The sequence below is a fragment of the Lampetra fluviatilis genome, chromosome 19, assembly GCF_964198595.1.
Source record: "Lampetra fluviatilis chromosome 19, kcLamFluv1.1, whole genome shotgun sequence".
Classification (NCBI taxonomy): Eukaryota; Metazoa; Chordata; class Hyperoartia; order Petromyzontiformes; family Petromyzontidae; genus Lampetra; species Lampetra fluviatilis.
Window position 1 is genome coordinate 470130 of NC_136293.1, and position 13797 is coordinate 483926.

General features: G+C 46.2%; 1 protein-coding gene across 7 annotated transcripts in view; it reads left to right on the plus strand.

Moving 5' to 3' along the window:
- Positions 1–711: 711 nt before the first annotated feature.
- HERC2 (HECT and RLD domain containing E3 ubiquitin protein ligase 2) overlaps positions 712–13797 on the plus strand; it is a 165255-nt gene continuing 152169 nt past the window's right edge. For 6 of the 7 annotated variants that reach the window (XM_078864785.1, XM_078864787.1, XM_078864788.1 and 3 more), the window contains exons 1-2: positions 712–953; positions 5013–5174. In XM_078864785.1, the coding sequence (XP_078720911.1) occupies positions 5103–5174 (72 nt within the window). In that variant the 5' untranslated portion in view covers positions 712–953; positions 5013–5102. Of the gene's footprint in view, positions 954–5012; positions 5175–13797 lie in introns of those variants that run through there. The other variant, XM_078864790.1, reaches the window with a different exon arrangement.

Genomic DNA, 13797 nt, shown 5'->3' on the forward strand with positions numbered 1-13797 from the left:
GCTATACATTTCCACGTGATAAGCCACTTCGTTGAGCTATCGTTTGTGGCCAGGTCGCTTCTAAAAAAGAAGCTAATGGCTCAGTGGGCTTTACCTGGCAAGAACAAAACATATTTTAGTTTAATTTCTTTCTTTTTTTAAAGTGATTTGTTTACCTTTCCTATGGTTTGTATTGCTACAGAAGGATACTGCATCTAAGCTGGACCCAAAGAGTTGACCAACGTAGAAGTAGGAAAAAGGTTTCACAAGGACGAAGACCTGATTGCAGGCAGTTATGAGAAGGAAACTGGCACTATTTGAACACATATGTAGGATGGATACAACAGGACCATTAAAAGTGTGTTAGTAAAACATGGAAGGAACTGAAAAGAGAGGAATACCCAACAGAGAATGGTTTGACGACGACGTAAGAAGAGATTGGTGCCAGAAATACGTGGCCGCAACTTGAGCATATCGGGCACAAGACAGAGAGGAAAGTGGAAACAAATGACGAAATGTGGAGCGGACACTTTACGGGCTATCTACCCATGGATCGTGATGATGATGATGACAGTTTGCAACTCCTCTCGTTGTTTTTGTTTTGATTGTCGTCGCAACGTTCTGATGTGCCCCAGCTGGAGCTTGTGAAGACGAGCTTGACAGCTCATCGGATTCCTCCTCCAGTCTGAGTATAAAAGAGTATGCGGCTGGGTGCTGCCCCCTGTGGGTGACGCGGCGCTCTGCCTCCCGCGCGCCTCGGTGACGCAGCTCGGCGCGCCGCTGCTGCTGCTGCTTCTCGCTCGGAGCGGAGGAGGCCTCGTCCATCGTCGTCGTCGTGGTCGGACAGGGACGAGGAGAGACGAGGGGAGACGTAGAGAGACGAGGAGAGAAGTCGGGGAGAGGGGAGAGACGAGGAAGAGCATCGACGAGAGGAGGGAGACGAGACGAGGACAGAGTGAAGCAGAGACGCAGCGGTGAGTAGAGCGGAGAGGCGTGTGGCCTCGCAGCCCGGGTACTCGTAGCACGAATACTCACATAGCACGGGTACTCCTACAGCACGGGTACCCTCACGGCACGGGTACTCCTACAGCACGGGTACCCTCACGGCACGGGTACCATCACGGCACGGGTACCATCACGGCACGGGTACTCTCACGGCACGGGTACCATCACGGCACGGGTACCATCACGGCACGGGTACCATCACGGCACGAGTACTCTCACGGCACGGGTACCATCACAGCACGGGTACTCCTACAGCACGGGTACTCCTACAGCACGGGTACCATCACGGCACGGGTACCATCACGGCACGGGTACTCCTACAGCACGGGTACTCTCACGGCACGGGTACCATCACAGCACGGGTACTCCTACAGCACGGGTACCGTCACGGCACGGGTACCATCACGGGTACCGTCACGGCACGGGTACTCTCACGGCACGGGTACCATCACGGCACGGGTACCATCACGGGTACCATCACGGCACGGGTACTCTCACGTGGTACAGCCTGCATGTCGCACAGAATACAGCTGAGTGCGGTGTAGTCTCGTGGCCTGTTGCATACACAGTTATCCACTCTCCCTATTCTATGCTTGCGTGTGGTAATACGTTCAGGAGCTAAATGACAATGCCCTATACCCCTTAAGGTATTTTATGCAACCGATCGCAGGCTTTTGCTAAGCCACAGCTGTGCAGGCTGCACCGGTTGTCACTGCTGCTGTGTAGTGACTTCAACTGAGTCGCAGACGGACTCTTGGAGGCAACACGTTTAACACCAACACACGGGGTAACTGGCCCTTAACAGAACAACAAGCTATGGTGGTGACCACCAGGCTAACTACACTCGTCACAACGTAACTGGTGTAGTTAACCGGGTGGTGACCACCAGGCTAACTACACTAATTACAACCTAACTAACTACTACGGACTGGACCACACCTAGGGTGCAGGTCCACGTGTTGGAGACTCGGTAGAACGAAGATGAATGTTTCTTCAGGATGAACAACAACGCCGGTCCCTCTGGGGGGCCCGGCTTCTATTCCCTGCGGCATCGCTGGCTCCGTCCTTGGCCACGACCATCTTCCAGAATCCTCCAGCAGGATCTTGACCCTGACCACGTGACCGCCCCTAGCCCCCACTTGGGGCCCCTTTGTAGACTTAACCGGTCACGTGTCCTCTTGGGTCAACCAGAGTGCCATGGCCTCTAAGAACCTCATTCCTACGGCCGGCACTTCCACACCCTATCCTGTAGGGCTGGCACTGCACGCAAAGTGTGCCATCCAGCGCTCTCCGAGCCCCTCTAGGGCCGGTACTACACCCACATCATAGTGGTGTCCGCGATGTCGTTACATCGCACGCCGTGCCTGTCTAGGGCCAGCACTGTACAGTGACATCTCGCCATGTCACTACATCTGCACGGAGGTCACCGGTTCAAATCCAGCCTCGGCTCGGCGTTGACCACGTGTGACAACGTGCGAGTGAGACGCCGTACTGTGTGCTGCAGGACAACATCCTGCTGATTCCGCGAGCGGGCCTCCGTGTGGTGTATTCAAGGATGATTGTGGGCCCTTTACTCTGGCAAAATGTGTTCTTGTTGCTAACCGTTGGGAGTCATTGACTGGAAAGGGTTTCCACTTTGGTACAAGCAACACCCAATTGTGACTGTTGTGCATTGTGGCTAGCCATTTGTCATCACACCACTGGTTTGCGTGCCTGGCTATGTGACTGACCACATAACTTGCTTGTGTCATTAGCTGGATGATTATAACTGGCTTTGTGAGTGGCTGTGTGACCGGCCACGTTGTGATTGGCTGCGTGATTGGCGGATCATTTCTGGTTGTAATTGGCTTATTGTTGGGCCCAGAGAATTCAGACGGGAGCAGTCAAGGCAATGCATGTGGGGGAGGTGCAGTGACGGCACTGCTCTCGGTAAACGAAAGAACGAGATTTCTGGGCTGGGGGAATTTGCAGGTTGGTGACCTGAGCCAGCGGTGAAGAATTCTACATTCGCCTGGGGGAAAATTTCTCCGTGAGATCATTATAACTTTTCCACACTGTCATGCAAAATCGTGAGTTGATGTTGTACAGGTGACATTTGGTAGGTGTGATTAATCTTATATTTGGCTATTTGGCTATGGAATAACCACAAAGTACCTGCACCTGAAAATTACATCATAGGGTCTTCAACGCCCACTGCATAGCAGAGAGTGAATTCAGAAAAACCCTTCGGATACAGTGAGGGGAAAAAGTATTTGATCCCCTGCTGATTTTGTACGTTTGCCCACTGACAAAGAAATTATCAGTCTATAATTTTAATGGTAGGTTTATTTGAACAGTGAGAAACAGAATAACAACAACAAAATCCAGAAAAACGCATGTCAAAAATGTTATAAATTGATTTGCATTTTAATGAGGGAAATAAGTATTTGACCCCTCTGCAAAACATGACTTAGGTACTTGGTGGCAAAACCCTTGTTGGCAATTACAGAGGTCAGACGTTTCTTGTAGTTGGCCACCAGGTTTGCACACATCTCAGGAGGGATTTTGTCCCACTCCTCTTTGCAGATCTTCTCCAAGTCATTAAGGTTTCGAGGCTGACGTTTGGCAACTCGACCCTTCAGCTCCCTCCACAGATTTTCTATGTGATTAAGGTCTGGAGACTGGCTAGGCCACTCCAGGACCTTAATGTGCTTCTTCTTGAGCCACTCCTTTGTTGCTTTGGCCGTGTGTTTTGGGTCATTGTCATGCTGGAATACCCATCCACGACCCATTTTCAATGCCCTGGCTGAGGGAAGGAGGGGTTCTCACCCAAGATTTGACAGTACATGGCCCCGTCCATCGTCCCTTTGATGCGGTGGAGTTGTCCTGTCCCCTTAGCAGAAAAACACCTCCAAAGCATAATGTTTCCACCTCCATGTTTGACGATGGGGATGGTGTTTTTGGGGTCATAGGCAGCATTCCTCCTCCTCCAAACACGGCGAGTTGAGTTGATGCCAAAGAGCTCCATTTTGGTCTCATCTGACCACAACACCTTCACCCAGTTGTCCTCTGAATCATTCAGATGTTCATTGGCAAACTTCAGACGGGCATGTATATGTGCTTTCTTGAGCAGGGGGACCTTGCGGGCACTGCAGGATTTCAGTCCTTCACGGCATAGTGTGTTACCAACTGTTTTCTTGGTGACTAGGTTCCCAGCTGCCTTGAGATCATTGACAAGATCCTCCCGTGTAGTTATGGGCTGATTCCTCACCGTTCTCATTATCATTGCAACTCCATGAGGTGAGATCTTGCATGGAGCCCCAGGCCGAGGGAGATTGACAGTTCTTTTGTGTTTCTTCCATTTGCGAATAATCGCACCAACTGTTGTCACCTTCTCACCAAGCTGTTTGGCGATGGTCTTGTAGCCCATTCCAGCCTTGTGTAGGTCTACAATCTTGTCCCTGACATCCTTGGATATCTCTTTGGTCTTGGCCATGGTGGAGAGTTTGGAATCTGATTGATTGCTTCTGTGAACAGGTGTCTTTTATACAGGTAACAAGCTGAGAGTGTGCTCCTAATCTCAGCTCGTTACCTGTATAAAATACACCTGGGAGCCAGAAATCTTTCTGATTGAGAGGGGGTAAAATACTTCTTTCCCTCATTAAAATGCAAATAAATGTATAACATTTTTGACATGCGTTCTTCTGGATTTTGTTGCTGTTATTCTGTCTCTCACTGTTCAAATAAACCTACCAGTAAAATTATAGACTGATAATTTCTTTGTCAGTGGGCAAACATACAAAATCAGCAGGGGATCAAATACTTTTTTCCCTCACTGTATTTTTGGGTACCGCTGAGGACTCTTCTAATAACTCCGTACGAACTGGCTCAGTGCTGCATGTGCTCACTATGTTACCTGCCCATCAACAACACCGCCAAATGCAAGCGTCTCATGATGGTGTCGGCGTGAAATGACATTCTGGTGGAATGCATGAGCCTGCCTCGTTTCATGAGTGTCCGTCGTGTGATATTTTCCATTTGAATTGCAGATGTGTGGAGGAGCAGTCTTGTCCCGTTAAGCCGTGGCCACGCTTAGCTCCGGCTACAGAGGGAGGTGAGGTGAGCGTGAGGCTGCAGACATGCCCAGCAAACATTTTGTGCTGAAGCCCCAAGCTCGCTGCGACACCAAATGGCTGGAGACAGAGCTACAGGTGAGAACGTGTGCCTGGTTACCACGACGTCGCGGTTGCCACTGTGGCGAGAGATTAGCGCACTCTAACAGGACGGTGTGCCTGAGCGTGTTTGCCCCCGAAATTTCGTTGTGCTCGGGTGTACAGTCTATCCGAATATGACGTAAAAACCCCAGTTCAGGTGTCAAGTTTATTTTTTGTTGAACCAGAGGAGAACTCTTAAGAGGCAAGGATAAGTCTCATTTGCATGATGGATCTGGGTCACCAAAATGACACAAATATAAAATATAAAAACCAAGTAAATATGCAATAATGATTTTTAATAATAAATTGTTTTATTCATTCTTTGCAAATCCAAGTTGAGATAAACAACCAAATCCAAATCAAGGCAAAACAACCACGTTCCATACCAAATAGTGGCGGGCAAATATAATGTTGAATGCTAAATATTTTTCAGTCATTATTTATGAATACCATTCATATTGAAATAAAGTTACAGAAACATCCAAATCAATTGAGGTTGATTATTGCACCCGTGTGCAAACAGAGGAGGACGCGTGTCCAACACAGCAAGTTCGCGCGGTATGCTAATGCAGCAAGCCTGCTTATGATGCCCAGTGCAACGTGCCTGCCCCTGACGCGCGACGTGACGCAGAGCAGCCGCATTTTCAAGTGCAGTGTGCAGCTCGACGGCAACACGCGTGTTGTGTAAAGGTGCAGCATCCCTTTAGAACTGCTTTTTGTGTTTTTGTTGTTGTCCTTCCCCGTCCTGGAACGTGGCTACGTACGGTGTGAAAGAAGTTCAACGTACACACATAAAAAAACAACCGCCATTTGCCACTAAGTGGTGGTGACATCACCACGACTCTTGTGCCAGGCCATGTGCACCTTGAGGCCACGTGAAGTGGCGAACGCCCGCTGGCAGGAGGTCACGGGGCAGACCCAGGTGCCACGGGTCGACTGACTGAGATGACCGAGATGACTGGCTGATGCACCACCTGTGCCCCCTACTGTGCCAACTTGCTGTGCTTTATCCACCCGGCGCTTCGCTCGTTGTTGTGAGCATCGCTCCTCCGCCCTCCGTTGTTGCTGGAGAGCGACTGCTTCCAACTGCCCAGTAGCGTCCTTCACGAGCCTCCTCCACAGAGGCCGATCTTGACACCGCTGGTACCAGTCATCGGCAAGTCCACTCAGCTCCACGTCCTCCTGTACCACATCACTCCATCTTTCTCTAGCCCATGCCATGCCCATTTAGCCCCCTCGATCCGGCCGAACAAAAGCTGTTTAGGCATGCGGTGGCTGGGCATGCGGCCTACATGACCCAGCCAACGCAGCCTTGCCTGCCGGAGGAGCTCACCGATGGGACTTTGCCCAGATCTTTCAAGGATTTGTGAGCTCCTCACACAATCCAGCCTGGTTAAACCCAGGATGGATCGTAGGCAGGCCATCCTAAATGTTTCCAACCGGCGAAGATGCTCCATTAGGGGGGTCCACGTTTCGCAAGCATAGAGAAGGGAGGGAATGACTGTGGCCGAGAAGACTTGAAGCTTCGTGCGGAGCGACAGACCAGGTAGCTTCCACACATCGTTTCGCAACCGATGAAAAGATATTGCCGCTCGACTGATTCGGAGTGAGACCTCTGCTGTTAAATTGGAGCCGGTCATAAGCACACTGCCCAGGTATGGGAAACTCTCCACTCTTTCCACTACTGCCCCATCACCGATTGGGAGTTGTGGGGGTGGAGTGTCCAATGGTACAAAATACCCAGGCAGGTGCTTAGTTTTGGTGGGGCTGATGGTAAGGCCCCACCTCTTAGTGGCACGCTCCAGTCTCAGCAGCAGCGTCTCCAACTCCTCCTGAATGAGCAGCTATTACTAAATCATCGGCATACATAACGTGGTTGACCAATAGGGAGCCATCCCTTGATCGCACCCGGGCATCGATCAGCCTCCCATTATATCTGTACCAATTGTAGATTCCCCCGGTACAGCTATTGAAGGCTTCACGAACTACGTGGTCAAAATAGATGTTAAATAATGTGGGAGCCAGAGGACATCCCTGTCGCACCCCAAGGTGTACAGGGAAAGGCTCTGACTCCCACACACATACACACACACACTCCAGTGCGCCGCCTGTGCGTGAGTGCAGATCAGGTCACTGCACATGCTGTGTACATTGCTCGGGGGAGTATGGCGCACGTGCATTTGGGCAGCGCAGGCAGTGGGCGAATGACCCAGATGTGCAGCCGAATGCAGCATCGGAGTACATCGCGTGTAAACGCTTGTTACTCGGTTTAAAACATCTGACTATGTAGAGGGCTTGCAGAGCTTGGGAATTGTTGGCAGCGGCTCACTGTCTGACTGCCTTCCGGCTTGACTGCGTTTCCTCCGGGATTGTGAGATACAATTTGCATGAATGACGCTATATACAGAAAATAAAACTTACTATTGTTATTAATATTATATGAAGCAACTCGCACACGAGTATCCTAATGCAGTCTGCTTAGGGGTGCAGGTTTTACAGCATGTACGCACGTGCAACTGAGTGTTATTGTTTAACGTATCCGATGCACGTGCAACTGAGTGTTATTGTTTAACGTATCCGATGCACGTGCAACTGAGTTATTGTTTAACGTATCCGATGCACAGCTTGACGCGAACCTCGGCAACCTCAGCGAACGCGCTGCCGTCCTTCATATCACAGTCTAATTCTGTACACAAACTGCGCAGCCCTAGTGTATTGCACATAGTTGCTCAATGTGCCGAGCTGTGTAGCCTATTGCAAAATACACAGACGTACACAAGCGAGAGCCGTCTGTTGCAGTGGCACGTGCTCGCCGCACACACGCTGCCCAGTACCCGCCACGGTCAGCTGCGGGTTTGCCGTGCAGCACGATGTTGATGCGATTTGCTGTCCGCTGACGGTGCATGTCACCCTCCCACAACACCATCTCAGTTTAGCGATGCGGCCTGTCTTTTACGGGTACCGGCTGTGAGATTACATCCAGTGACGTTGTCATTCCCAACCCCCCCTTTTCTGCATAAGTAAACGTGATGTACGTCTCTTATCCACGCTCTCCGCTTGCTGTATCTCGGTGTAATTCCAAACAGTTGCACGTGCAGAACCAAGGCTCTACCTTGGTTAAATTTTGTCCGTGAAAATAATCGAATATTGCCATGCGTATTATCTCTGAGACATGCGTCTAGCTTATCGTACACATCGATTAGAAACTTTAATCTTTAGGTACAGTGGTGTGGTGCCTTTGGTTATCAAGTTCCGTCCAACTTGCGCTTGCTCTCTTTATTCATAGCAAGGTCTCGTTAGCAAAGAGATAATCCTGGCGTGCTCCACTTCGGTTAAATACAGGTCATTGAAAAGTATTGAATGTTGCCATTCTGCAACATTGCTCATTTTGACATGATGGAGGATATTACAATGAAAGTCTGTCGATATGCAGCTTTGAAAATTTGTTCTGTAATTTGAATCATTATAACCTTTGGTAACATTGTTTTCACAGGTCATACATTTGTGTCGTGTACATTGTTGTTTGCCACCAGACAATGGTCCATTGTAGCTGTAATCAATAACCCGAACCAAACCATCATTCGCTTGGGTTGCACCAGCATGAGTGGTACCACTGTGTGCACCAGTTGTTGATAAGGAATGCTTTGCAACAGTTAAAGTGCATCATTAGACCTCCTTTGCCAGTACCAAAATATAATAGGGTTTTTCCCCTTTTTTTCTGGCAACAAAACTGTAACCTTTTTACAAGGAATCATGTGTGCATTAACCACAGTACTTGTGGTCAAGCACCAATTGAAACGAGGCTCAAAAGAAAGTCGTCTCATGTGTGGGACCAATCAGTTTCAAGGACAATGCATATATTATCAGTGTTTTTTGTTTGCATTTTAACCACAAGTATTGTCGTTAATGCACACATGATTCCTTGTAACAAGGTTTCAGTTTTCTTGCCAGAAAAAAGGGGAAAACCCCTATTATTAGTTAAAGTGCAGTCGATGTTTGTTTACTATTACCAGCAGAGGCCACACACTGATTTTCTTCAGCAACTGCGGCGTTTGGTTGTGTGGCACCACAGGTCACATGATGCTTGCGTCCTCGGGACCGAGGGCAGAATTTGTGAATTGAGAGTGACCGAAGGAAAGTTGTCGGCTTTGCCCGCCGCTTGGGCTGTAAATGCATATGGGCGTGCGTCTTACGAAACCTAGGGTTAGATGGAAGGCTGTCATTCCAGGAAATCTGTGTTCAAATTGGCCCCGTGGCTGCTATATGTAGGCGATGTTTAGCAATAACTATTTCTATTTAACCCATTTTACAGATGATGTTGACTTTTCACTGCTGAATTCCTTATCCGTGCCTTTTTTGTACACATTCCACCATGGCCTCATGAACGATGTTTTCACAGGCGCCATAAAGCACCATTTTCCCCAACTTCAGGAGTTGACAGAATACTGTGGATAGGTTTTATGTCGGTAATTTTAACTCGCTCAAAAGGCTCGACATTAGACCTGTATTCATCATGCGTTGAATGGAGCTCCATGTTTTGTTTGGAGTGTTCATGCCAATAACATCTCATAACCCAGCAGCCAGGGGCACAACGACCTATTTCAACAGGGGGGCTATGCAAGATACGACTGTGGGCCCCCCTCCTTTCTCCCGACTGACTTTTACTCAAATAGTTACGGATGTTTTTAACCCGTAAACAATAATGTCGGCTATAACTATATATATTATTTTAGTTGCACCATATATTGGATTTAGATCAGTAGTTCTTAGCCTTTATTGCAGTCTGCACCTGTTTTGGTTCTCAATCGTAAATGTTTTTATAATGTGAATAAATACACAGGGTTTGATGAAACAAAGTAGTTGTACTTACATGCCCGTGCTTAATTTGTGTTTTTGATGATTTACCTTCAAAAAAAATCTGGCATGTCTCGCACCCCCAGAAAGGGTATCTCGTACCCCCAGGGGGTACGTGCACTGCCGGTTAAGAACTACTGGTTTAGAGGAAGACAGTCTCTCAGTGACTTAATACAAATATTGAAAGGTACAATACTCGCAATTAAGTTATCACGCATCTTGCTTTCATGCTGGCCCCATCGGTCTAAGATTTTCTCAAAGTGGGTGGATCGTGCAACTTTATGCTGCTCTATTGATATGATAGCGAGATGAGTTAATAAGGCTTGGTCCATGATTTTTTTTACGTATACTTTTTCTTATTTTTTTCACTTATTTATAGTCCATGGAGATTCACAAACCTGTTCATTTGGAATCAAAATAAATAAACAGACAATACTCCTTCACATATCTGTCCATTTACGTGAAAATACGAGTGTGTGTGTTTTTTTACGCATGCATTTTGCCACATGGCCTTCTGAGGGCTGAATGTCAGCAGCATTGGTTCAATACAAGCAAAGTCTGGACCGATTTTGACATTCAACGTCTCATCAGCAGTCTGGTTTGCTAGAACCGATGCTGGTGAATTGCCAGATGTTTATAGGCCAAGATCCTCTCTGTTAAATATGGGTCCTAGTTGGTGAAAAACTATGTAATACTCGGCACAGAATATTTCATTGGGGTTGTTGTGGAGATTATAAGCAGACAGTGTCTGGATGCATTGTATGTTTGTCCAGCCAACTAATACATGCCATATGAATACATGTTTGGATTTAAGTATGTGCTATCTTTGAAATTCATAACAAGGTACACATACCTAAATTTACACTTACATAATAACATATTCCTTCGTGCAACTATAATGTTACGTCCTTGGCATAGACGATGGATGAGCCATCACGTCTCTTCGCTGGTTGCTGTTTGTGTGGTTGCTAAGGCTATTAATATAAGTCGGGCGCGATTTGAACTATTATCAACTATTGTTCATTTCTAGTTGGCATCTTGCAATTCACCCCTCATTGTCGATGTTGTGATTTGACTCGAACAGAATTAATATTTGTCTCGAGTTTACCACCTCGCTTGTATCGTTTGCGGTTTATTCTACCTTGTGTGTGCAGTATTATTCGCTCCATTCGCCTGCATGTAGCATGAGCATAGCATTTGCATACATTGTTTTCTGTGAAATAATTGGCATGGTCCATCTCATAATAGAGTTCTGCAGTAACATTTTATTATTTTAATACACGGAAATATTTTGTACCCGTGTTTAGGTTTGCAGGGTTTGTTTTGTACACGTGGAAACTTTCTCCATTCTTTGGCTTGTCTCTAAAATGACAAAATGGCCACACATGCAGTTTTGAGATGGTGGTGTGCATAAGGCTGAGCGCACATATTTGTGTGTCGTTAAATCTAATAGCAAACTGCTTGCGTGTCAATTTTTAAACCAAATTTTTCAAGTTTCCGAAACTATCCGAGTTTTCTCCAGGCCCCAGTGTACAAACTCCCACTACACTGTCCCTAACTGCCCGGAGCATCGGCCTGTAGTAAGATATATTAATATTGTTGTATGACAAGGCAGGGTTAACTAAATTATGGCCACGCACATTTTGCTACTGGTTTTAAATCGCGCGCGTAGGGTCGATTGTAAATCAATAAGAGCTGTTGTGTTCACTGCGATTGCTTTAGCAAGACCGGTCTCCTCCCACTGTCAGCAACACAACATCTGCAGTCGTCGAAGGGTGTCATCAGTGCTGCTTGCAAATTAATCGCCACCGCGTTAATTTTGTTTATGAGCCTTGCAAGCCTTGTGAGGCAAGGCTTGCGCCTCTGCATTTGTGAGCTTTCTTTCGAGAAAGGTCGCCTCATGTGGAGGCTGTGTAATGCCTTGTGCTCGTGAAAAATATTGAATCCTCTTGGCATTTACAAACCGTTCACTTATGGAATTAATGTAAATACTTGTTTTTAATTCGCATTCTAAATATAACTGCGCCTAAATTATAATCTTGTTCGCTTGGTTTTAATTTTAATTCGTCTTTTTTTCCATCTCTGCATTTTGATGTATTGGTGGTACACCGGTGCAGCATTACACACCGGTTCTCATAAAACATTCTGACGATGTCCCTGTTGCCTTTGAGTGAGCTGCAAACTCTCAATCTGAAGTTACCTTTGATTCAGCAGCTGCTTTCCCATTTGAATGTGTGGCGACACCACGAGTCGTAATCTTTTTATGCCACCGTCCGCCAAGAAATTATTCTGGAAATGAATCGAGGAACCGTCCGACCAAGTCTAGGGCACGAGGAGTCATATCTGCCTTTGGAACAGGGAGCAAGACAATCGTCATCAAGCTGGGTGCTGCTTTACGGCAACAGACTGAAACTTCATGTTCAGCTGCATCTCTTGATGTCGACTGCTTTGACATCATGAGAACTGATTTTGAAGCACGCTGCAATATTTTTTGACCAGGGTTTCGAATCGCGGGAAAATAAATATTTAGAAAAATTTGATTTTTGTTATATACCACACAACACCAAAGGTTAAATTTTAACTTAACTTTCGTGACTGCAAGAATTAATATTTTTTGGTTCTTTCGGTAAAGTCACGTAGATAGAAAATTTAGAATAAAAAAAAGTGAATAAAAAAAAATATATACACTAATATAGACTGTAGTCTGGTTCTTAATTGGAGTGAGTGTACTCATAATGTAATCTACATTATAGACTGCCAGTACACTCACCAAACTTAATAACCAGGCGACAGTCTACATTCGTTTTTTTCACTTTTTGGTATTATAATTTTTCTTTTTCTAGCTACGTGACTTTACCGAAAGAACCAAAGAATATGTACACCAAAGGTGTACTGCCAATATGTTCACTTGGTGATTCTGTCTTCTTGGTTCTTTCGGTAAAGTCATGTAGAAGGGAAGTAATAAAATAATAAAAATAAAACATAATAAAATAATTCTCACGACGTTTCGGTCACAACGCAAGCAGCCGTCCTCAGGTGATACCAGGTCTGTCGAGGAGACAGCGTCTGAATGAAACAGCACACGTGCTTGGAGCATATATATAAGCTGGGTTGGAAGGGGGGAAAAGAGCGCCTTGACAAAAGAATATGCATATCAAGAGGCATTTAGCATATTTATGGGAAATGCAGGTATGTTATTAGTACTACTCATGCCCGTGCATTATGCAGGATTAGCAGCATCAAAGGGAATGGATATGGGAAATGCAGGTATGTGATTAGTACTGCTTATGCCCGTGCATTATGCAGGATTAGCAACATCAAAGGGAGGGGATATGGGAAATGCAGGTATGTGAATAGTACTACTTATGCCCGTGCATTATGCAGGATTAGCAGCATCAAAGGGAGGGGATAGGGGTAGCATTAATAAAGGGAAAGAGTGTTAATAGTATGTAGCTGCAGTAACTAAAACCACCACGTAAAACAACTAAAGTATAAACTACATAGTATCATCAGTATACTAAATATACTCTACAATAAGCTGAGTTACTAACAGTAAGTAATACATTACCATTCTACGTCGTAAAAAATATATAATATGCTTCCATCTAAACTTTATTCTCTTACATCACACGAGTCTACACCGTATTATATACTGCCATAGACAAACCCAACATTAAATTATATACTGTATTGCTATAAACCTTATACATTGTAATATTGCACTATGTATTATTCTACCCACCCTAATGTATATCACACTGCTGTA